The following is a 24,346-nucleotide window of genomic DNA, read 5'->3' on the forward strand; positions in this document are numbered from 1 at the left end:
CCCAGATTGCTTTTGCAAGGCCCTGGCTACATCACCAGTGCCTCTAGGGACCAGAAGTGCTTGTAGGTAAATGTAACAGCCAAAAGCTTTTTTCACCACAGAAAAGATGAAGGTCAGCTTCAAAGGATATCCAGCATCACAGAAGCATAAAAAACACCTAAAATAAAGGATGCTGAAGCGGTAGGCGCTTTAACCACTTAAGGACCAAGCCTATTTCTGACATTTGTTGTTTACAAGTTAAAATCAGTATTTTTTGCTAGAAAATAGCTGCCATAACCTCGGTATTATTTTTTTTAAACAGTGGGCAATCTTCTTTCACATAAAAGTGGTACCAGCAGCGGATTCGCCATGGGATCACTTTTATAGGCATCGGGAGAAGTGCCCCCCTCCCGCCGCGATCCCGAAATGATCCGATCCCATGAAGTGATGGGCAGGAAGTGAAGTGAGGGCAAGATGGCCCCCACTCGACTCCCCCCCTTGGAAGACCAGAGCGACGCCAGACGTCACTTCTGCCTAAAGGGTCATAAAGGGCCCATTTTTTTTTTTTTTTTTTTTTTTAGAAAATATAAAATTACTTTTTTTTTTTTATTTTAAGTGTAAATGTGAGATCGGAGGTCTTTTTGACCCCAGATCTCGCATTAAAGAGGCCCTGTCCTGTTTATTTATTTTGTTTGAATGTTTACATTCCTTGTAATAGGAATAAAAGTGATCAATAAAAAACCAAAAAAACAAAAAAGGGACAGTGTAAAAATAAATAAGAAAAAAAAATGTAAAGCACCCTGTCCTTCCAAGTTGGCGCACAGAAGCGAACTAATACACAAGTCGCGCCCACATATGTAAACGGCGTTAAAACCACATGTGAGATCATTTTTTTTTTTAATTCAAAAAAGTGTATTTTTTTTTAAAAACTTGCATTTGTAAGACTTCTGCGCGAATACGGTGTGACATAGCTAGCTGCTGCCATAACTACGCTATATATCATCAAAGTAATGATGTATATATACAGTGGGCAGTTCAGAAGTGGTTAATGTGTGTTAAAGTCGAGGGAAGTGTAAATGAGTGCTAAGACAGGAAGTATGTGCCTGGATCATCAGGTAAAAATAAAATTAAAAAAAGCATGAAAAAGTTAATGCAGCCACCACATCTAAGGACTGAGCAGCTGCAATATAATACATTCTTTGTTTTGGGGTTTAGATAGACTTTAGGCTGGCCAATAAAGGGCATCAATTAAACTCCAAACATTTCACATTAATTGATGAATAAAACAGTACAAGACTACTACCACCATTATTGTTATAAGCTTCTTCACTAGCTAAAAGTGATGTTTTGTAGGTGAACACATTTTACAGGCTAAGGTGCAAGACCCCCTCCCATTCCCGTGACAGCATGCAGGAGGTCTTCCTCAGCAGTAGCTCTCATTTTAGAAATCGGCAGCTCCACCCGCACAGTCGTATCATACATTCACAGAGATCTGTGAATGAATGAACTACAAGTCCTATATTCCACTACAGCACACAAGATGTGTGCTTTTCAATGGAACAGAAGTGCAGTAATCACCGCACTTGTAATCCACTGACACTTCCTCCAACTGAAAGTCTGTACCTTTGTATGAACACCGGGCCTGGAGGAAGAGTCAGCAGGAGTCTGCCACTTCACCTGCGATCCACAAGATCAATAAAAGATACACATTTGTTTCCTGCAAATAAACTTGCATTTATTAATATTTTTGCAAAAGGTGGGGCAAAGGGGCTCTTTCAGGGACTCGAAATTATAGGAAAACATCTAGAGGTAGCAATTTGATACTTAATGTCTATAGGTTTAATACAACATACTGTACATCACAAATGGAAATTTTGTACTTTTTGTAGTATAAAAAAAAAAAAAAAATGAATGAACGAGCTAGAATTGCTTTTTGAAATCCACCCTTTAGTCCCCAAATCAAGGTTAGTGTTAAATGAAGTATGAATAATAGGTTAACCACTTAAGCCCCGGAGGATTTGGCTGCTAAAGGACCAGGGGTTTTTTTGCGATTTTTTACTGCGTGACTTTAACGGACAATTGCGCGGTCGTGCGACGCTGTACCTAAACGAATTTGACGTCCTTTTTTTCCCACAAACAGAGCTTTCTTTTGGTGGTATTTGATCACCTGTGCGATTTTTTGATCACGCGCTATAAACAAAAAAAGAGCGTAAATTTTGCAAAAATAACAATATTTTTCACATTTTTTTATATGAAATTCCCCAAAAAAAAAAGTAAAAATCAAAATTTTTTAACATTTTTCGGCCAATTTGTTTTATGCTACATATGTTTGGTAAAAAAAATCGCAAAAAGCGTATTTTGATTGGTTTGCGCAAAAGTTATCGCGTTTACTAACAAAGAGAAAGATTTTTGTCATTTTTGGTGTTTTTTTTTTTAACGCATAATGGCGGCGATCTGCGATTTTTTTTTCGGTACTGCGACATTGCGGCGGACAGATCGGACCCTTGACTGACATTTTTGACACTTTTGGGGTTACCAGTGACATTACTGCAGTAATCAGTGCTATACATATGCACTGTTACTGCAAAAATGACACTGGCAGGGAAGGGGTTAACTTTATTGGACAGGGAGGGGTTAAGTGTGTCCTAGGGGCGTGCTTTCTACTGTGTAGGGACATGGCTATTGGTGTAAAAGCAAAGATCAACCGTTCTACATAGTAGAACGGTCAGATCTTCACTTTTACACAGGGAGAACTGACAGGCAGCTTGTTTACACAAGCTGCTCTGTCTTTCTCCCTTCACAGCAGCGATCGTAGTGTGGCCGGCGGACATCGAGTCCGCCGGTCACACGCACTGACTTGCCTGTGAACGAGCCGCGGCGGGCGCGCGCCTCGGCGGGCGCGCGCCCGCCCGCGATAGGCTCGCAAGTCAGTGACAGGCGAGTGACGTATCGATACGTCACTCTGCCTGGCCGGGGCTGACCGCCGCAGTATATAGTCGTGCGGCGGTCGGCAACCGGTTAAAAAAGGATGAGATAGGAACCTTTTAGCTCTGTAAATACATACCACTGCAACCTTGCAAGCGTCTAGAAGGACTGCATTTTATGTTAATGTAAGCTTTACTTATCAAGCTCCAAAGTCAAAACAAAAACAGCTAACAAATGGGAGAGCCATGTTTGAGATGGGTGTCTCAAGAGGGTGCAATCACCCTTGCAAATGCATCCTGCCTCTGATTACATGTAAAAACAACCTCAGCGGCGGCTCCCGCAATTAGAAACATTGAAAACAAGAGGAGGCTGTCGGTTCCCACAGCTAATCACACCCACTCTAATGTAATCTCTCATGCAGCAATTGGCCCTGGGCGCAGACTGCCTGCATTCAAGGCTGATCACTTGCATGTGATCACTGCATGAGAGATTACACGTGACTGGGCATAATAAGCTGCTGGAGTCGGCAACCTCTCACTGTTTTCTATGAAGTTTTCTATGAAGTTGCCTTCCACAGTTGACTGCGGGAGCCCCCACTGAGGTTCTCACATGTAATCAGAGGCAGGGTTCATTCACAAACGAAAATTCACAAGCGTAAATGCACCCCAAAGCTGACCATACGCGATACAAATTTCGGCTGGTTCCACTTGCCACAAAGGCTGAATGAAAAAATACGGATTTTTCCTATAGCTTACCTGTAAAATCCATTTCTTGGAGTATATCACGGGACACAGAGCAGCCATATTCATTACTGAGTTATACGCCACCTATAGATGAATGGACACTGGCAACCAATTAAGACAGGAAGTCCCCCGCTATAAAACCCCTCCTATACAGGAAGTACCTCCATTTTGTAGCAAGCAATAAACATCTCAGACAAGATGAGAGGGACCTCTGTGTCCTGTGATCTACTCCAACAAATGGATTTTACAGGTAAGCTGTAGGAAAAATCTGTATTTCTTTATCGTACATCAAGGGAAACAGAGCAGCCATATTCATTACTATGTGGATCTGCAGGAAAAGGTAGTTGAACTGAATAAAACAGGAAAGGGATATAAAAAGATATCCAAGGAATTGAGAATGCCAATCAGCAGTGTTCAAACTCTACTCAAAAAGTGGAAAAGGAGGGGTTCTGTTGAAACCAAACCACGGTCAGGTAGACCAACTAAAATTTCAGACACAACTGCAAGGAAATTGTTCGGGATGCAAAGAGAAACCCACAAATAACTTCAGGTGAATTACAGGACTCTGAAAACATGTGGTGTGGGTGTTTCAAGATGCACAATAAGGAGGCACTTGAAGAAAGATGGGCTGCATGGTTGAGTCGCCAGAAGAAAGGCATTACTACACAAATGCCACAAAGTATCCCGCTTACAATACATCAAACAGCACAGAGACACAAGCCTCAAACCTTCTGACACAAAGTCATGTGGAGTGATCAGCCCAAAATTGAGCTTTTTGGCCACAACCATAAACACTACATTTGGAGAGGAGTCAACAAGGCCTATGATAGAAGGTACACCATTCCTACTGTGAAACACAGAGGTGGATCGCTGAAATTTTTGGGGATGTGTGAGCTACAAGGTCACAGGAAATTTGGTCAAGTTGATGGCAAGATGAATGCAGTATGTTATCAAAAAATACTGGAGGAAAATTTGCATTCATCAGCCCGGAAGCTGCGCATGGGACGTACTTGGACATTCCAACATGACAATGATCATAAACACAAGGACAAGTTTACCTGTCATTGGCTACAGCAGAATAAAATGAATGTTCTGGAGTGGCCATCTCAGTCTCCTGACCTCAATATCATTGAGCCACTCTGGGGAGATCTCAAACATGCAGTTCATGCAAGACAACCCAAGAATTTACAGGAACTGGAGGCTTTTTGCCAGGAAGAATGGGCAGCTTTACCATCTGAGAAGATAGAGAGCCTCATCCACAAATACCACAAAAGTCTTCAAGCGGTCATTGATGTTAAAGGGGGCAATACACGGTATTAAGAACTGGGGTACATAAACTTAAACATTCTGTTGTCATTATGATTTAAAAAGGGTAAACACAGTTGATTGATAATGAATGGCTTCAGCCAACCACTAACCGTAAGTGAAAGAAAATTTTTTGTGTTATTCATATTATATATATATATTTTTTTTACTTAACTAATTTCTTGTGCTAATTTGTAGCAGTTCTGTCTTTCTTTCGAAACAGCCCTGCAAGACATGCATGAGTTCTCCTGCCCCTGCGCAAGGATGGGACAGTTGTGGAAGTCCCAAAGCTTGGTGTTTTCTGCCCATACATGAAAAATCACCAGTGCATAAGCGCATGCACTAAAGGGCTCTGCCCTGACTCATAAACCAGGCACAGCCCTTTGGAACATCTACAGACATCAGAATAAAAACAAAAAAATTGAAACACTAGAAGGTAGGAGGTGGGCCAAATGAAAAGGACTGAAATTCCTTGCTAATTTCTTTTTTTGTTTTCATGCATTCTGTTTGGAACAAGTGCAAAATTAGAAAAACAAAAAAAAAAGCCTTTTTTCATTTGCGAATAAATAACGTTACAATACTTTGTACCAGAAACATAATTTTAGTGTAATTTTAAGGGGAACAAATTACAGAATGAAATAGCTTTCATTTGCAGTGAAACTTACAATATTTAAAAAAGAAAGCCTAATTCCCCTCTGTCCCTATCCCTCCCACAAAAATTATATAACTTGGTTATCACTGTGGAATACACAGGGCAATGTAAAAAATCCTCTGGTGTATAAGGAGTACAAATATGAGAACAGATTTGGTAAAAGTCAGTATCCAATTAGCTTTATGAATGGTTCAACAACTTGCACTTCTGCCTACATTTTTTTAACACATTTTCCATGTTTATCAATATTTATGTATTATGAAAATAATACACAACACCAGTTATGATTGGAAAAAAAATCTATGTTGTACAGCAACTAGATGCAAATCTGCAGTCGGTAAAGTTTAATCCAATGTAATAAATATCAACATTTCCATCCAAGGGCTCTTTCACACAGGCGGACCGTTCAGATCCGCCTGTCCGTTTTTTCTGCTGATCTGAACGGTCCCCCCATGCATCTCTATGGGGCATCGGATGTCAGCGGAGACATGTCCACTGACATCCGAACCGATCTGTCAAATCTGGACGGATGGAAACCCTATTTTCCATCCGTTCAGCGGTCCGTTCCCATCCGATTCCCCCATAGAGATGTATGGGGAACTGACAGCTTTTATCACCGCACACAGCTGTCATCCTCCTGCTCAGCGGGGGATCGGCGGATCGATCCCCCACTGAGAAGTCCATTTGACGGACACATAGTGTGAAAGAGCCCCAAAGGTAAATCAAATAATTTATAAAGAAATGTATCAATTGTAAGGCCCTGTTCACACTTAGGCAGTTAGAAATCCCAGCAAAACCGGTGATTTGTGTTTGAGCACCCCCCAAATACGGTGTACACATGTAAAATTGTACCTGGCTCATGGCCTAAATTTGGTCCCGGAGCTTCTTTGGCACAATGTGAATCTGTCCATGTGAATGGACTCCCCTACCAGTGACATGCAGAAATGCGTTTTTCAAAGCCCTAGCGGGAATCTGTGTACTCGCTATGCATTATATGAAAGTGGCCTCAATGGGCTGCCCTATACTCGACATGCAGAAACGTGATTTTCGAATCACTAGCGGGAAACCGTGTCCCTGCCAAGAGATTTGTGAGTGGGGCCCAAGCATAAACTGCACATTTTTATTTTAGTGAGCCCCCTGTTCACATCGAGTTCGGTTTTGAAATAATGCGATTTCACCTGAATCTCAGTGCAACTTCTGTTGCGACTTTGAAGGCGTCTGTGTGGCTTCATGCACGGAGGTTTATTGAAGATGCACCCGAAATCGCCAAAAGTAGTGCATGTACTACTTTTTCAATCGACGTGGCACCACAAAGTTGGTGCCACATCAATTTGAACATGTGAAAACACATTGCCGGCAATAAGATGTGACTTGTCATGCGATTTGACCTGTCAAATCACGACAAATCGCTCCAATGTGACCGGGGGCTTAATCTTTTTTTATGTTGCCTGAGAAAGGAAATATTTCCTACCGTTATTAAAAAAAATATATATATATCAGTGGCCACAAAACTCATGCAAACTTACATACATAGCCATTCCTCCACAGTGAAGAAAGGACAAAGGTCTGATATTGAAATTCCAGGACATATTTCAAGGACATCAATGTATTTCCTGTTAAAGAAAATCCTCAGAAACCTTTCAACACATATTTTATACTTAACCACTTCTGGACTGGAAGGTTTTACCCCCTTAATGACCAGGTCATTTTTTGCAATACAGCACTGCATTATTTTAACTGACAATTGCGCAGTCGTGCGACGCTGTACCAAAAAAAAAATTGAAGTCCTTTTTTCCCCCCACAAATAGAGCTTTCTTTTGGTGGTATTGGATAACCTCTGCTATTTTTATTTTTTGCGCTATAAACAAAAAAATAATCGACAATTCTGAAAAAAAAAAATTATAATATTTTTTTTACTTTCTGCTATAAAACATTCCCAATAAAAAATAAAAAATCTAATTTTCTCATCATTTTAGGCCAGTATGTATTCTGCTACATATTTTTGGTAAAAATGAAAATCCCCAATAAGTGTATATCAATTGGTTTGCGCAAAATTTATTGCATCTACAAACTAGGGCAAAGATTTGTCACTTTTATTTTTTTTTACTAGTAATGGCAGCGATCAGCGATTTTTAGCGGGACTGCGACATTGCGGCGGACAAATCGGACACCTGACATTTTTTACACTTTTGGGGGGACCAGTGACATTACTACAGTAATCAGTGCTAAAAATATACACTGTTACTGTACTAATGACACTGGCAGGGAAGCAGTTAACACCAGGGGCGATCAAAGGGTTAAATGTGTCCCTAGGGGGTGCTTTCTAACTGTATGAGGGATCGGCTTGCTGGATGAACACAGAGACCTGTGTTCCTAAATAGGAGGAACACAGGATCCCTGTGTTCATTACTGACAGAACAGCGGTCTGTCGTGTTTACATCGGCAGACCACTGTTCTCACCACGGGGAGCGATCGCCGGTGCCCGGCAGACATCGGGGCCGCCGGACCCGCTGATTGGCTCCCCCTGTGGCCAATCGGCGTGCACGCCCCCAGTAGCTGTCCCGTGAAATGACGTACAGGTACGTTGTTTCGCTGGACAGAGCTGACTTGCCGAAGTACAAGTACGGCGGCTGGTCAGAAAGTGGTTAAATAAAGTGAAACTTCACATTAAAGGGGATTTATTCCACTTTATATCCCCCCCCCCCCCTTACAACATTTTTTGTCCCACTTCCGCTTGGATCGCCTAGGCGATCCGACATGAAGTTTGGCGATTCCTCTCATTGCCTGCAGCCTTCAGGGACATTGACAGGTCCAAGAAGGCTGTGGGACCATTCACAAAGTGCAGCGGGCAGCCATCTGTGAAGCCGCAGGGACATTGCAGAGTCAGTGACTCAAAGACCCATGAAGAACTGCACCAGGTGAGGACAGTGCTGGATCCCTGGACAGATAATTGTCCTTTGATTAAAATTCAGCAGCTACAGTATTTGTAGTTGCTGACTTTTATTTTTTTCTTTCTTAGGGTGAAGATCCTCTTTAACTGCAAACACAGCACAAGACACTTAAATAAATATACCATACATGCATCAAAATAAGATGAATATCAACTCACCATTTTTCCAGTAAAGGCTTGTGCTCCTCAACTCTCAACAACGTGGCTTTGTGTTCCGATATCATAAATAGGCACTAAAATGTTAAAAGGTGAAATTGTTAGTGCCCAGATAAAATGCTGCATAAGTGGTAATAAGTGACAAGTCAATTCAATAAACTATACAATTTCACTGATGCTTTCAAGGAACTCGTACACTAAAATAAGAGTGTGTGTAGACTTCTTGCAGTAGTTCTCAGCGCTTGAAGCAGAAATACCTGAAGCAGCAGCTACAAGGTGTATCCTTACAAGACAGGGAACTCCCATGCTGCATATATTAGCATACAAAAAGAACACATTGAATGAGTACAATGGGGACAGAAAGCAGATGTGTAATAAAACACAATGTACATGGAATTCAAAGGCATACTTAAATACTGTACTTTAAAGCCATGTGAAAGTTAACACTGTAATGCCATTTGGTAAAATGGTACATAGGTAAATATTTTAATTGGGATTTAAGGACATAGAAGCAAAAAACATTCAAAGTATAACAAAAAGACATATCACTCAAACAGATACACAGACATCAAGACTCAGAGTAAGCCCCCTGCACGCCATTCTGTTTTAAATAAAAAGTTTCAGCTTTAGAAATACTTTAACTGTATATTGTATATACATACACACGTCCTAGAAGGGAAGCGATCATACCGACCCCCCAGACCATAACAGACCTCAGATCTCCCATAAAGAGAAATTTATTTTACTGCTCATATATTTGTTTATATATTGCTGTTTTTAAGTGCAGGTGCTTTTTATATGTTTTCCTTGCATTGTTAGGCTCCATTCACACTACTGCGACTTGTCAGCCTGACAAGTCGCGGTCCGTCGCGGTCCATATGCAGTGCTACAGGACCCATTCTAATAGGAGCGACACAAGTCGCTCCGACTCAGAAAAAGGGTCCTGTACTACTTCGAGGCGACCTCGGAGCGACTTGCATAGACATTATATGAAGTCCGTGCCAGTCGCGCCAAAGTCACGGTGCACGGGACTTCACAGGCCGCCCCCGAAGTTGTGCAGCTGCAGTGTGAATGCGGTCTTACTTCAAAATTCTTACAATTTAAATTCTTGCGAAAAAAAAAAAAAAAAGAAAAAATCATCACTGCCCCAGCTATCACAGGGTATGTTGTTCATCCCTTGTGATAAAACTTTAAAGAGACAATGTAAAAAAATAAATAAATAAGAAAAAAAAAAAATTAAATAAAAATGATTAAGAAGTTTCTTTTTTTTTTTTTTTTAAAGATCCCCCATGCTCACACACAAATGCGTCCATCGGTCCTGCGTGCATATATAATGGTGATTGCCCCACACGTGTAGTATTGGTGCGAATTTGAGTGAGAGCAATAATTATAACTCCAGAGCTCACTGTTAACCACATAAACCCCTTCCTGATACGGCACTGAGTTATTTTAACTGACAATTGCGTGGTCAGGCAACACTGTACCCAAATAAAATGTATGTCCATGTTTCCCCACAAATAGAGCTTTCTTTTGGTGGTATTTGATCACCTCTGTGGTTTTTATTTTTTGTGCTATAAAAACGAAAAAAGACTGACAATTAAAAAATTAAAAAAATAAACAATATTTTTTACTTTCTGCTAAAAAACACCTACTAATAAATCTAATGTATAAAAAATGTTGTGGGTTCTAAGTAATTTGCTATTAAAAAAAAAAAAAAAAAAGGGCTTATTCTAACATGTATGTGAGAAATGGCAAAATTGGCCTGAAAAGTGGTAATTATCGTATTAGGACAATATACAATTTTTAGAACTCAAAACTAATGATATAACATAACTAACTACAGGTAGGAACCAACTACACAAAGACGACAAAGTAAAATAAAAAAAGATTCTGTGAATACGTAATAGAAACAATGTTTTATTACCATTTATTTTACTTTCGGATAGTTTGGGGAAAAATGAGAGCCCCTGTTTGATGTTTACTGCTATCTGGAGCTCTGGTGCAAATACTTCCTTTTACTTACTGACACAGTGACAACAGTTTACCAAATACATTAGATTAAAAAAAAAACAGTCTGTTTGACGTTGCCATGAAAGCAAGGGATAGGTCTCCCAGGCTAGGTTCACACATGTCCGATGCAAATTTCTCCTAGGTTTTCACGAAGCAGCTGTTAATAGTTCAGCTGCAAAAATGGATTTTTGTAAGATCTTACCGTAAAATCCTTTTCTCTTAAGCTCATTGACAGACGTAGTCTTCTTGATTCTCAAGAGCTGGGTTATGTTGTCTCCGCAGGAGTAGGACTAGGCAGAAAGACAAAACGTTCTGGCTCCACCTTAGGGGCAGTCCCTGAGGGTATATCCTCCCTCTCTCTGCTACAGGGAATCAGTTCTGTTTTAAAGCAGTACAGAGAATTTAACCCAACCCAACTCAATGATAGAGGGGCGGGTACTACGTCTGTCAATGAGCTTAAGAGAAAAGGATTTTACGGTAAGATCTTACAAAAATCCATTTTTCTCTATCGCTCATTGACAGACGTAGTCTTCTTGATTCTCAAGAGCTGGGACATCCAGAAGCAGTGCCACAAATGAGGGGTGGGATTGACAAATCAAATCCAATCTAGAAGGCCCAACCGGTGCCAAACTAGAAGTTTTAAAGGCTCATTATAAACAAAGAATGAGACTAAAGAAAAAATTTTCCAACGGAAAAACCCTCGAGGTAGACCACTGGTCTCCTCAAATTGCGGCCTGCAAAACCTTGCGGCCAAACGAGGCATCAGACGATGCCATTACATCAACTTTATAATGTTTAGTAAAGGTATGCACCGACGACCAGGTAGCCGCCTTGCACACCTGGACCACTGACGCCTGATGGCGAAAGGCCCATGACGCACTAAGTGCCCGAGTGGAGTGCGCCTTAACAGGGAACGGGGGCTCCCGACCCTTAATAGAATAAGCCTGTACTACCGTCTGTCTGATCCATCTGGAAATGGTCGCGGCAGATGCAGGCAACCCCTTTTTGGGTCCATCTGGGATCACAAAAAGTGAATCCGTCTTGCGAAACGAGTCTGTCGTTTTCAAGTATACCCTGATCGCCCGGACCACATCCAAGGAGTGTAAAGCAAACTCCCGAGGATGACTGGGCTTAGGACACAGGGAAGGTAATACAATTTCTTCATTTAGATGAAATTCTGAAACCACTTTTGGTAGGAAGGATGGATTCGGACGAAGAACCACCTTATCTTTATGAACCACCAGATATGGGGAACGACAAGATAATGCGGCCAGTTCTGACACCCTGCGTGCAGAAGTAATAGCCACCAAGAAGGCCACCTTCTGGGACAACGTAGGTAGAGGAATCTCCCTAATATCTTCAAAGGGAGGCTTCTGAAGAACCGACAACACTAAATTAAGATCCCAGGGGGGTAACGGCGCGTGCACTGGCGGAGCCAGATGTCGCACCCCCTGGATGAAATTCCGCACCAAGGAATGAGTAGCCAAAGGCTTCTGAAAGAAGATGGCTAATGCTGAGACCTGACCCTTGATAGTACTCAAGGCCAGTTTCTGCTCAACCCCTTGTTGCAGAAAAGCCAATATTCGACTAATCGAATAAGACCGAAGACGGAACCCCAAAGGTTCACACCATGCAATGTAGGACTTCCATGTGCGATGATAAATCTTTCTGGAAGTCGCTTTCCTTGCTTCAACTAGAGTAGGAATAACTGAAGCTGACAAACCTTTGTCCTTCAGCACCTGGGTCTCAATAGCCAGGCCGTTAAAGCCAGCGATCGTAAAGCAGGATGGAAGATCGGTCCCTGAGACAGTAGATCCTCCCTGAGAGGAAGTCTCCACTGGACGTCCGCCACCAGTCTGACCATGTCGGCGTACCAAGCTCGACGAGGCCAGTCCGGAGCTACCAGGATTACTGGAATTCCTTCCTCCTCTATCCTGCGAAGAAGTCTTGGCAGTAACGCGAGAGGAGGGAAGGCATATATTAGCTGGTATTGCCCCCACGGGGCGATCAGTGCGTCTGCGGTTTCTGCTAGAGGATCGCGGGAGCGAGCCACGAATCTCTGAACTTTCCTGTTGAATCGTGATGCCAACAGATCCACATCTGGGGTGCCCCACCGTAGGCACAACTGGTGGAAAACGTCTGGATGGAGGGACCATTCCCCCTGATCCAGGGTCTGACGGCTGAGATAATCTGCCTGCCAATTCTCCACCCCCGGAATGAACACCGAAGAGATTGCTGGAACAAATCGTTCCGCCCAGTGAAGAATGCAAGCCACTTCTTTGGCCGCTCGGACACTCTTGGTGCCCCCCTGGTGATTGACATAAGCCACGGCCGTGGCATTGTCCGACTGGATCCGAACCGGGCTGCCCTGGAGCTGCTCGGTCCAGTGAATCAGACAAAGTCTGATCGCTCTCAGTTCCAATACATTTATCGGTAACCTGGATTCTTCCGGGGACCAAAGTCCCTGGACAGATAACTGACCGAGAATTCCTCCCCATCCGGATAGACTGGCATCCGTGGTCACTATCGTCCAATATATTGGCAGAAATGACTTTCCCTGGCTGAGCATCGGAGACCGAAGCCACCAGACCAGAGACTCTCTGGTCTGTTTGTTCAATCGGATCTGATTGTCCAGGGATTCCGGATTCCGATTCCATCTGAGAAGAATCTCTTGCTGAAGAATTCGGGTATGGGACTGGGCAAATGGGACTGCTTCGAACGAAGCCACCATCAACCCCAGAACCCTCATGCAAGTCCGAAGGGAAGACCAGCTGTTGGACAGTAACAACTGGACTGCTGATTGAATCTTTCGGAGTTTCCCTACCGGAAGAAAAACTTGTCCTGACTGTGTCTAGAATTAGACCCAGATATTCGAGCCTCTGGGTGGGAACCAGAAATGACTTTTGCTGGTTCACCAGCCACCCGAATTCCTGTAAAGAAATCATAGTAATTTCTATGTTTTGTAGCAAGGTCTGAGGAGACTCTGCATGAAGCAGAAGATCGTCTAGGTAACCAAGGATCGATATGCCTCTTTGGCGCAGAAGTGCCAACATTGGGGCCAACACCTTTGTGAAGACCCGCGGAGCCGTGGCGAGACCGAAAGGTAACGCCACAAACTGATAGTGGTTCTCTTCTACGGAAAAGCGTAGAAACCGCTGATGTCCTGCGAAAATGGGAATGTGAAGATAGGCGTCCTTGATGTCTATGGACGCTAGGACATCCCCTGGATGCAGGAAGGCTGCTACCGTGCGAATGGACTCCATTCTGAATCTTCTTATGTTGACAAAAGAATTGAGTGCTCTTAAGTCCAGAATTGGACGCACTTTGCCCTCTTTCCTGGGTATTGTAAATAGGTTTGAATAAAACCCTTGAAACCGTTCTGTCCAAGGAACGTGGACTACCACTCCTTGTTGTAGTAAATCTGTGACTGCTCTCCGCAGATCTTCTAAACGATCTGAGGATAGTCGGATATTGGAAGGGAAGAATCGCGCCGGTGGGAGAGATCGAAACTCGATCTTGTACCCTGACCTTATGACTTCGCAAACCCATTTGTCCGGGATTCTGGAAAGCCATGGATCCGGGAACCGGCGAAGACGTCCCCCCACCCCAATAATGGGTGGGGGCGCACCTTCAGGCTTTGGATGGTTTATCTTCAGGTCTGGGGGGGGCGGGCTTTTGCTTGCCCGACCAACGACCCCTGACGCCTCCTGCAGGAGCTTTGGAGGACTTAGTTTTTTCACCCGCGGGACGAAAAAACCTCTTGTGAGCAGAAAAAGAAGGCCCTCGTCTTTGACGAGTTCCTCTACCTTTAAAATTTTGCGGTAAAAAGGTGCTCTTTCCACCCGTGAGATCTTTAATGATCTCATCTAAGTTGGCTCCAAATAGAAGCTCTCCTGAAAAGGGGATATTAGCCAATGCTTTTTTGGAACCTTGGTCGGCTAACCAACCTTTTAGCCACAGTGTACGCCTGAGAACCACTGCTGAGACTGATGCTCGCGCCAATAATGGAGTGGCGTCTAACGCCGCATCACACACAAACTGTAACCCCTGTATCATTTGTTCCAACAAATCTGATACCGCCTGAGGGACCTCTTCTAAGTCCCGGCGTAACCACTTGGTCCATTCAGTTACAGCCTGCGAAACCAGACCAATAGCAATTATTGGTCTGAAAGCTGATCCAATCAAGGAAAACATGGTGCGAGACATAGCTTCTATTTTGCGATCCACTGGATCTTTAAAAGACGGAGCGTCTTCTAAAGGAATAACCGTGGCTTTATTCAATCTAGCAATTGGTGAATCCACCACAGGTGGTTCTGTCCATTTCTTAACCGGTTGCCGACCGCCGCACGACTATATACTGCGGCGGTCAGCCCCGGCCAGGCAGAGTGACGTATCGGTACGTCACTCGCCTGTCACTGACTTGCGAGCCTATAGCGAGCGGGCGCGCGCCCGCCGAGGCGCGCGCCCGCCGCGGCTCGTTCACAGGCAAGTCAGTGCGTGTGACCGGCGGACTCGATGTCCGCCGGCCACACTACGATCGCTCCTGTGAAGGGAGAAAGACAGAGCAGCTTGTGTAAACAAGCTGCCTGTCAGTTCTCCCTGTGTAAAAGTAAAGATCTGACCGTTCTACTATGTAGAACGGTTGATCTTTGCTTTTACACCAATAGCAATGTCCCTACACAGTAGAAAGCACGCCCCTAGGACACACTTAACCCCTCCCTTCCCAATAAAGTTAACCCCTTCCCTGCCAGTGTCATTTTTGCAGTAACAGTGCATATGTATAGCACTGATTACTGCAGTAATGTCACTGGTAACCCCAAAAGTGTCAAAAATGTCAGTCAAGGGTCCGATCTGTCCGCCGCAATGTCGCAGTACCGAAAAAAAAATCGCAGATCGCCGCCATTACGCGTTAAAAAAAAAAACACCAAAAATGACAAAAATCTTTCTCTTCGTTAGTAAACGCGATAACTTTTGCGCAAACCAATCAAAATACGCTTTTTGCGATTTTTTTTACCAAACATAGGTAGCATAAAACAAATTGGCCGAAAAATGTTAAAAAATTTTGATTTTTACTTTTTTTTTTGGGGAATTTCATATAAAAAAATGTGAAAAATATTGTTATTTTTGCAAAATTTACGCTCTTTTTTTGTTTATAGCGCGTGATCAAAAAATCGCACAGGTGATCAAATACCACCAAAAGAAAGCTCTGTTTGTGGGAAAAAAAGGACGTCAAATTCGTTTAGGTACAGCGTCGCACGACCGCGCAATTGTCCGTTAAAGTCACGCAGTAAAAAATCGCAAAAAAACCCCTGGTCCTTTAGCAGCCAAATCCTCCGGGGCTTAAGTGGTTAATAAGGGTTTCCTCAAACGGATAACGCCTGTCAATGCGTTTAGAAATAGTAAAAGTGCGTTTTGGCAGACGCCATTCTTCTTCGATTGGATTGCCAAAACATTTGGGCAATGGAAAAACCTTCGCCACTTTGATGCGTTTTTTAGTCCCAAAAGGGATTTCAGTTTCAGCTATTTCCGATGGAGTACCCTGTAACCTTAAGGTTTCTTGAACAGATACAATGAGTGCGTTTACCAACACTTCCTCTCGGGCTATGGCGGATGCCGAAACATCCTCCTCACTGTCTGAGGAGACAGGACCCGAGACACCAATCCCAGATGAAGTACCTGCAACTGCAGAAATGGGCTCAGAGTCTGAATCCGAGGTTTCAGATAATATGGGGTTAGGCGGGGGTCGCTTTCTTGCGCCCTGTCCCTGACAAGCCACTTCCACCCGGGACACAAAAGTTTCCATAATAGCCGACAATGATTCAATTGTCAATGGGGTGCTGGAGGATCCCGCAGACCCCTCGAGGGGATCCGGAGGAGATACATGAGTGGCAGGGTCCATGTTAATTCAGGACACCTTTGCCAGCAAAACAAAAAAACTTTTTTTTTTTTTTTTTTTTTTTTGTGTGTCTCCCCCTAGCGCAATAGCGCCCCTCAGAGTACCTGCTTCTCGATCCCACAGAGAGAGAGAGGGACCCCCAAGGCTCACCAACCAATGCAGTGCAGTTTCCAACCAACTGCAGTCAGCGTCTGTCTTACACAGACTGGAAGGAGCTGTTTGCTTTTTCCCGGGTAGAAGGACGTGGCTCCGCCCCCTGTGTACGCCTTCCGGCGTTCCCAGCTCTCCACGAGGTAGCTGGGCTCACAAAACATGGCCGCCCCCATAGAAGAGACATAAGACTCCAAAAACATGGCGGCCGGCGTGACCTGAGGACATACATGCATTAGGTCTACGGCAAAATGGCGGCGGACCGCCGAAATCGTTTTCCCAGCACATCCACCTGCATCTCTGCTAAGAGGCGATATATGGATCTACAGAAGATATACTACACATAAGGTAGGATTATACCTCCTATGTCAGCTGTAATGTTACAGTCTGCTGGGTAGAGTGTTAGCTCTTAAACCAAGTCCACTTCCCACAAACACATGCTGTATTACAAGGGGGACTTGTAAGTATCAGATATATACTGACCATATATGGAGGGGCCCATAATACATACTGCCTCATAACGAGGAAAAAAAAGGGAACGTTTACTCACCATACCGAACCGACAGGCACCCTCTCTTCACAATACCCTCTCCACCGGGGTGGGGGTTTGTGGACCACTCCGGACGCCTCGACTCTCTGTTTCTTGGCGTCCAAGCGAGACTTTTAACTCGCAAGGTCAGTCCCTCCACTGGGACTCCGTCGCGGCCGACCCAGCGCGGAGCTCTGGTCTGCACGCGCTCGTAGGCAGAAACCGGGGTGACCACTGGATCTCAACATCCAGCCCGTCGCCCGGCCCCGCATACTTACTTGAATGTGTCGCGGCCGACCAAGCGCAATGCCATGGTCTGCGCGCGCTCGTAGGCCGGCTGGGGTGACCACAAGTGTCGCCCAGTCCGGCATCTTTGCTTGAAGATCTCACAGGAAAAAACACTGGAGAAAACTACCTAAAAAATGTCTTTTTCTTAAAGAAAAAAGTCTTGCCAGGACCAAAAGATCCCAGCAAGGAACTTAGGTCCTTACTCCTGACTAGACAGAAAAAAACGGATTCCCTGTAGCAGAGAGAGGGAGGATATACCCTCAGGGACTGCCCCTAAGGTGGAGCCAGAACGTTTTGTCTTTCTGCCTAGTCCTACTCCTGCGGAGACAACATAACCCAGCTCTTGAGAATCAAGAAGACTACGTCTGTCAATGAGCGATAGAGAAATTTAGATACGGTTCAAATGCAAATTTTTGGGGCCGGCGGCCAATTAGCTTATTAAGGAGCGGGTCGGGCAGCATTTCTTTAAAAGGTAAGGGCCACCCAGTGACATCACCTGGTGGCGCCGCCCCCTTGTGACATCACTGACCCAGCATCCAACAAATCGGTGACACCACGGGGGTGGTTTTACCACTAGGTGACGTTGCTGGATGGCCCTGCCCCTTAATTATTTAAGAACGACACATGACAGGTAGACAGCGGTAGCCTTCATCCCGGCTTTTTTTTTTTTTTTTTTTTTTTATGGTTCCAGCAGTAGGCGTCGTGATTGATGATGGATCTACATTGGATGAGATGGTTTGAATATTTTTAATAGAGGAATTGTCAAAAACTGTGTGTTTTTGTTTCTTTTTTACCCTTTTTTTTGGTGAATGAGTAGGGGTACAATGTAAAGCTCAGCTGGCTGGGGAGGTGGAAAATCACAGGCTGATCTTCCACCTCCCCAGCCAGCTGAGCTTTACCATCTGCTCCCCTGTTAGCCTTGCCTTTGATAGGCTCATCATCCCAGTGGTATGATATCCCTGTTTTATATTATTAATTATATAGCAATCAATGATTCGTATCAATCCTGGACTTGATACCACTGGTCCTAGTTACATTTACATTTATTCTTCCTTTCTGCTTGGTCTAGTGATCTGGATACTATCGTACAGACCCTAATAACTTGTATCTAGGATCCTTGTCTTACTATCGGCTGTCTCCGTGCTCGCCTGGGGGAGACTTCACACCTTGCTGCGCCCATGTTTCATGGCCGGATGGCTGCTCGAGGGTTAAGGTGGGTTCTCCTTTGGGACTCGGCCCATTTGGGAGCTGTACATATTTTGACATCAATGCTGAAACTTTTGACATGTTTGTTTACTCAATATGTTGTATTTACTATGTTTTTGTTTTACATCTAGTACATGTATATGATACCAATTTTGTACCATCTTTTCGCCCCTGAAGAAGCGGGTTTCCGCGAAACATGTCGGGCATCACAGCAACTACATATATCTGACTATGCTGTTAAGTCAGTGAGGGCATTATCGGTTGATATGTCCTATGTTTGATGTAGGTTGTGTACTATATACTATGTAGCTGTTCTTTAGTTTATATGCATTTTCTATGATGTACAGTCTATGTATATCTGGACATTACAATTTTAAAACATTTTTCTGTATGGAATAAAATTTTGATATTTTAGTATATTGGTTTGTTTTATTATACTATTGGTCAGTAGATGGTACCCCTTAAAGTCCCTTTAGCCCCTATTTTCTTCTCTCCCTTATTATATCCATTTGGGAAATAGGTACCTTATATTGATTCCCTCACCCTACTCTGAGCTCACCCAATCAAATTCCATAGAAAGGTGGTTCAAAACACATCCAATTAGAAAATATGTGAACCGAACCTCAAGGAGGCCCAATTAAGAGGATACACATCCCCATCACACCAACAAAAATACAATCCCAAGAGAGGGATCTAATCCTTCCACACACTATCCAAAACTTCATAAAAAATGTTTTGGCTGAACTTACACTTAGGCTGCATTCACACTTGAGCGTAGCGTTTTTTACAGCGATTGTTAGGCGTTTTTGGGGGCAGGCATTGACATCTATCGAAAACGCTGGTAATCAGCCCAAAAAGAAGCTCATGTACTTTTTCAGCTACAGGCGTTTTGCTTCAGGCGTTAAAACGCTCAGATGTGAACAGGGGCCATTTAAATGAATGGGGTTTTACTTGTTTGGCGTTTTGGAACTTTTTCTTTCAGAGTGTTTTTGGAGCTGAAAAACGCTCAAAAACGCCCAAGTGTGAATGGAGCCTTAAAGTAATGTAGGACAAGCTTTTAGGGTGTGCCCCCTTCTTCAAGGCCCAAGCAGTACTTGGCCTTGAAGAAAGGGACACACCTTGACGGCATGTCCTGAAAATTTGGATGTCAGTGTAAAAATAAAGTACCACGAACAGTACTCATTCTTGTTGCAAGTGCTCTAATGTGGTTACAATCACCTCAAGCAAAAGTAATGTAGGCCAAATATAAGAGAATTCATGGGTAATGACAGAAGAAAATCTGAACTAAAACTGGTCAGTGCTTGGGATATCAACAATTACAAATAAGCATGGGACATCTCCTTCATAAAAACAACTCAGCTGATATTGACATTACTGAATTCCCCCATTTCTCTTTGCTGATACCAAGTTCTGTTCAATGCAAAGTATAGCTAAAGAACACAAGAATAAAAGGTCTTAGGGAGGTTTATTGCTGCCGGATGTCAAACCATCATGTCAATTGTATAAGTATTGCGACTCATGCATACAGTGTATGGGTCTAAAATAAGCTCCACTGAATGCTGAAGTGTTGACAGAATGCCCTCAATGTATGATGCCGAGATTTTCAAATATTGTTTAGTGTGGTGACACAGCTACTGAAAAAGTTTGTGTAGGATTCATCCCTAAACAAGAAACATTTTGCATTACTCAAAGTCACATCTTCCTGTATTAGAAAACCAAGAAAGAGGCAAAAGCATCAAATATGACAGGAACAACTGAAAATAAATTGCAGGTAAAGATCACAAAATAATCTAGTACTGTATTTTAAATGCTTACTTGCAGCATTTTTCTTATAATTTAATTTTAGATTTTAAAAGGTTTTTGTGATTGCTAGAAAATCGGACTTCTTCAGGAAAGCCAATTGCTGTCAAAGTCTCCTAACTCCTTGCATGTCATAGCCCTCTCTTTACTGGGAGCTTCAAATCACTCCCTGTGCTGGCCCAGCTTCTCAGCCTCAACCCTCCCACTTTTGTGGGGGAAAAAAATAAATCACACACACACACACACACACACACACACACCGTATATACTCGAGAATAAGCCGAGTTTTTCAGCATGTTTATTCATGCTGAAAAAGCCCCCCTCGGCTTATACTCGAGTCACGGTCTCACTTACCTTTTCCCCCGGTCAGTGTGTCCCGGGCAGACGACGCATGCGCAGTGACGTGTTGGCGCCGGGCCGCGCCATTTTTAAATGTATGGCGGAAAGGTAAGTGAGACACCTCCACAGCACTGCAGGTACAGGTAAGTGAGACTCCTGTACCATGCCTGCAGCACTGCATCACCTATACCATCAGTGCCATGCCTGAACCATCTCCTGTACCATGCCCACAGCCCTGCATCTCCTGTACCATGCCCACAGCCCCTGTTTCGGGTCTCGTGGTGGTCGAGTTGGGTCAAGTAGCTGCTGCATTTCCCACCCTAGGCTCGAGTCAATAGGTTTTCCCAGTTTTTTTTAGGTAAAATTAGGTGCCTCAGCTTATATTAGGGTCGGCTTATACTCAAGTATACATGGTATATATATATATCATATACAATTGCAAAACATGTCATATGGTAAATGAAAGGTACTAAAATTACATTTCCTTTTCAATCTGCAGCTCTGTAATTTTCTGTAAAATGCAATGCATTTTCGCTACCTGGAGGTGTTCTGTACACAGAATGTGTAAAGAACGTTCCCCAGAAACATCCTTTCCTGCTTGTGTGATTGGCTCACTGATTTTCCCAGAAGTCTACACTAAGGCTGGATACACACTATACAACTTTTGTTGTTAGATTTCCTTTAGAGTTACCTTCAACGATGTAGTATAAGGTCCTGCCTGATTGCATACAAATGGAAAGTGTTTAGGTTTGACCTCATATTATATGGTTTTGGTAAATCTAAAGGAAAAAATCTAAAGACAATTGTATAGTGTGTATCCAGCTTTAGATATTAGATTAGATTGGTTATTTTTGGTGATACTTCCAATAGGAAATCACGTCTAAAGGAATACAGACCCAGCAATTTTCCAAATTAGAGCCCTGCAGGTGCAGCAGCTGGTTTATAATTATGAAACCACTCTGGCTCCTGCTGCTGTCAATCAAACTAAGCCAATGAGGAAAGAGAAGGGTGGGGCCCAGCCACAGCTTCGGTGTCTGAAAAGATACACAGAGCTGCGACTTGGCTCGGGTGCCCCCATAGCAAGCTGCTTGCTGCGGGGGCACTCAACAGGAGGGAGGGGCCAGGAGCTCAACCAGGGACCCGAGAAGAGGTGTTGTTGTTCTTTTCCCTGTGCAAAACCACTGCACAGAGGAGGCAAGTATAATAGGTTTGTTATAATAGAAAAAAAAAAAAGAGACTTTACAACCACTTTAACCTTTTATGTAGAGGTCAGGGGAGGAGAGAAAGAATGCCATACTTGAATGACAGCTCCGATTCTCCTGAGATTACATCCAAGATGGCTGCGCCTAGCAGCAGTCTCAAAGCTTTTGTCTGCACAAGAGGGATTTTAGGCCTCATTCACAGAGGCAGAAAAAATGCTGCTGCTAGATGTGTTTGGCATTTTTTGTATGTATCTGAAAGCAGCTCTAGGTTATCTAATGTGCATATGCACTTTGTTTCCATAACAAGCATATTTAAGAGCAGCGTTTAGGGCATTCAAAAAAAAAAAAAAAAAAAAACCTTAAACCTGGGTTCAGAGGTGAGCTTCCCGTGCAATTTACACCTGTATGTGTCTAAACACAGGCATAGGTGTGTAAATTTATTCTAGTGGCTATAATAAATTAATATTTTGGAATCAGTTTTCACTTATACACACCTAAAACCCGGCATTAGAGGCATTTTTTTCTACCCAGCATGGTTTCATAGGCCAACGTACATGAGGCCTTACAGGTAAATACTATGCATAAAAAAAGTACAATGCACATATCTTACAGGGAAAATTAAGTTGAAATTAATTACTAGCGTCTTTGAGTGCCGGTTCACACATATGCGATGCGGCAACCCTGTGAATCCACTGCGGGTTCCCACATCGCACTCGACTCGCAGGCAGTTCACACTGCCATATGCGAATCGCTGGGGATGTCAATACGAAGTGAAGGACACCCCCAGATCAATTTGCATATCGCAGCACGAATTGTCAATTCGGACATTAACCACTTTACCACCGGAGGATTTTGCTGTCTTACGTCCAGGTCACTTTTTGCGATTCGGCACTGTGCGAATTTAACCGACAATTGCGCGTTCATGCAACGCCGTACCCAAACGAAATTTACGTCCTTTTTTTCCCACAAACAGAGCTTTCTTTTGGTGGTATTTGATCACCTCTGCGCTTTTTATTTTTTGCAATATTAATAAAAAAATGCGACAATTTTGAAAAAATAACAATATTTTTCTACTTTGATAGTTAAAAAATATCCAATATATTCAATTTTTGTCATATATTTAGGCCAAAATGTATTTAGCTACATGTCTTTGACAAAAAAATTCTCAATGAGCGTATTTTTAACAGCTTTAAGACCAGGAGATTTTACCCCCTTCCTGACCAGGCCATATTTTGCAATTTGGCACTGCGTTACTTTAACGGACAATTGCGCGGTCCTGCAATGCTGTATTCAAATTCATGTCCTTTTTTTCCTCATAAATAGAGCTTTCTTTTGGTGGTATTTGATCACCTGTGCGGTTTTTACTTTTTGCGCTATATACATAAAAAGAGCGACAATTTTGAAAAAATAAAATTTTCCCATTTTTTTTATATGAAATTCCCCAAAAAAAATTTAAAAATTTAAATTTTTAACTTTTTTTTTGCCAATTTGTGTTCTGCTACATATTTTTGGTAAAAAAAATTGCAATAAGCGTATTTTGATTGGTTTGCGTAAAAGTTATCGCAGCTACTAGCTACGGGAAATTTATATCATTTTTATTGTTTTTTTTTTTAACTAGTAATGGCGGCGATCTGCGATTTTTTTGCGGGACTGCGACATTGCGGCGGACAGATCGGACCCTTGACTGACATTTTTGACACTTTTGGGGGTACCAGTGACATTACTACAGTAATCAGTGCTATAAATATGCACTGTTACTGTAAAAATGACACTGGCAGGGAAGGGGTTAATTTTTATTGGTGATCAAGGGGTTAATGTATGCCTGGTGCTTACCGACGTGTGTGGGGGGAGGGGACTGTGTGACACAGGGACAGATCGCAGGTTCAGCTATGCTGAATCCTGCAATCTGACCCTGCCCGTCACTTAGGAGATCCGCCCGCTTTGTTTACACAAGCGGGCGGATCTCCACACTCGATCCCCGACGATCGGGGAAGAGCGGCAGTGATCACCTGTGACTGAATACAGCGGGAGCGAGCCTCCGGGGGCACGCACGCTGCCCACAAGGGGAGGAGTCCAGCGACGTAGGTCTACTTCGCTGGACGATAACGAGCCACATTGCCGCAGTAGCAGCAATGTGAGCGGTCGTAAAGTGGTTAATCGATTCGCATAGGTGTGAACACCCACGCGATCCTATTCTGGTGTGGACCAAAAAAAAA

At 43.3% G+C, this 24,346-nt stretch overlaps 1 protein-coding gene across 1 annotated transcript in view; it reads right to left on the reverse strand.

Annotated features, from left to right (window-relative positions):
* The window catches only part of TMEM161B (transmembrane protein 161B), a 102,264-nt gene that overhangs the window by 62,117 nt on the left and 15,801 nt on the right, over positions 1-24,346 (reverse strand). Inside the window, exon 2 of the mRNA XM_082255562.1 lies at positions 8,714-8,787. Coding sequence (XP_082111688.1) covers positions 8,714-8,716 — 3 coding nt within the window. The 5' untranslated portion in view covers positions 8,717-8,787. The remainder of the gene's footprint in view (positions 1-8,713; positions 8,788-24,346) is intronic.

This window comes from Pelophylax lessonae (genome assembly GCF_965119305.1).
Source record: "Pelophylax lessonae genome assembly, chromosome: 1".
Taxonomy (NCBI): domain Eukaryota; kingdom Metazoa; phylum Chordata; class Amphibia; order Anura; family Ranidae; genus Pelophylax; species Pelophylax lessonae.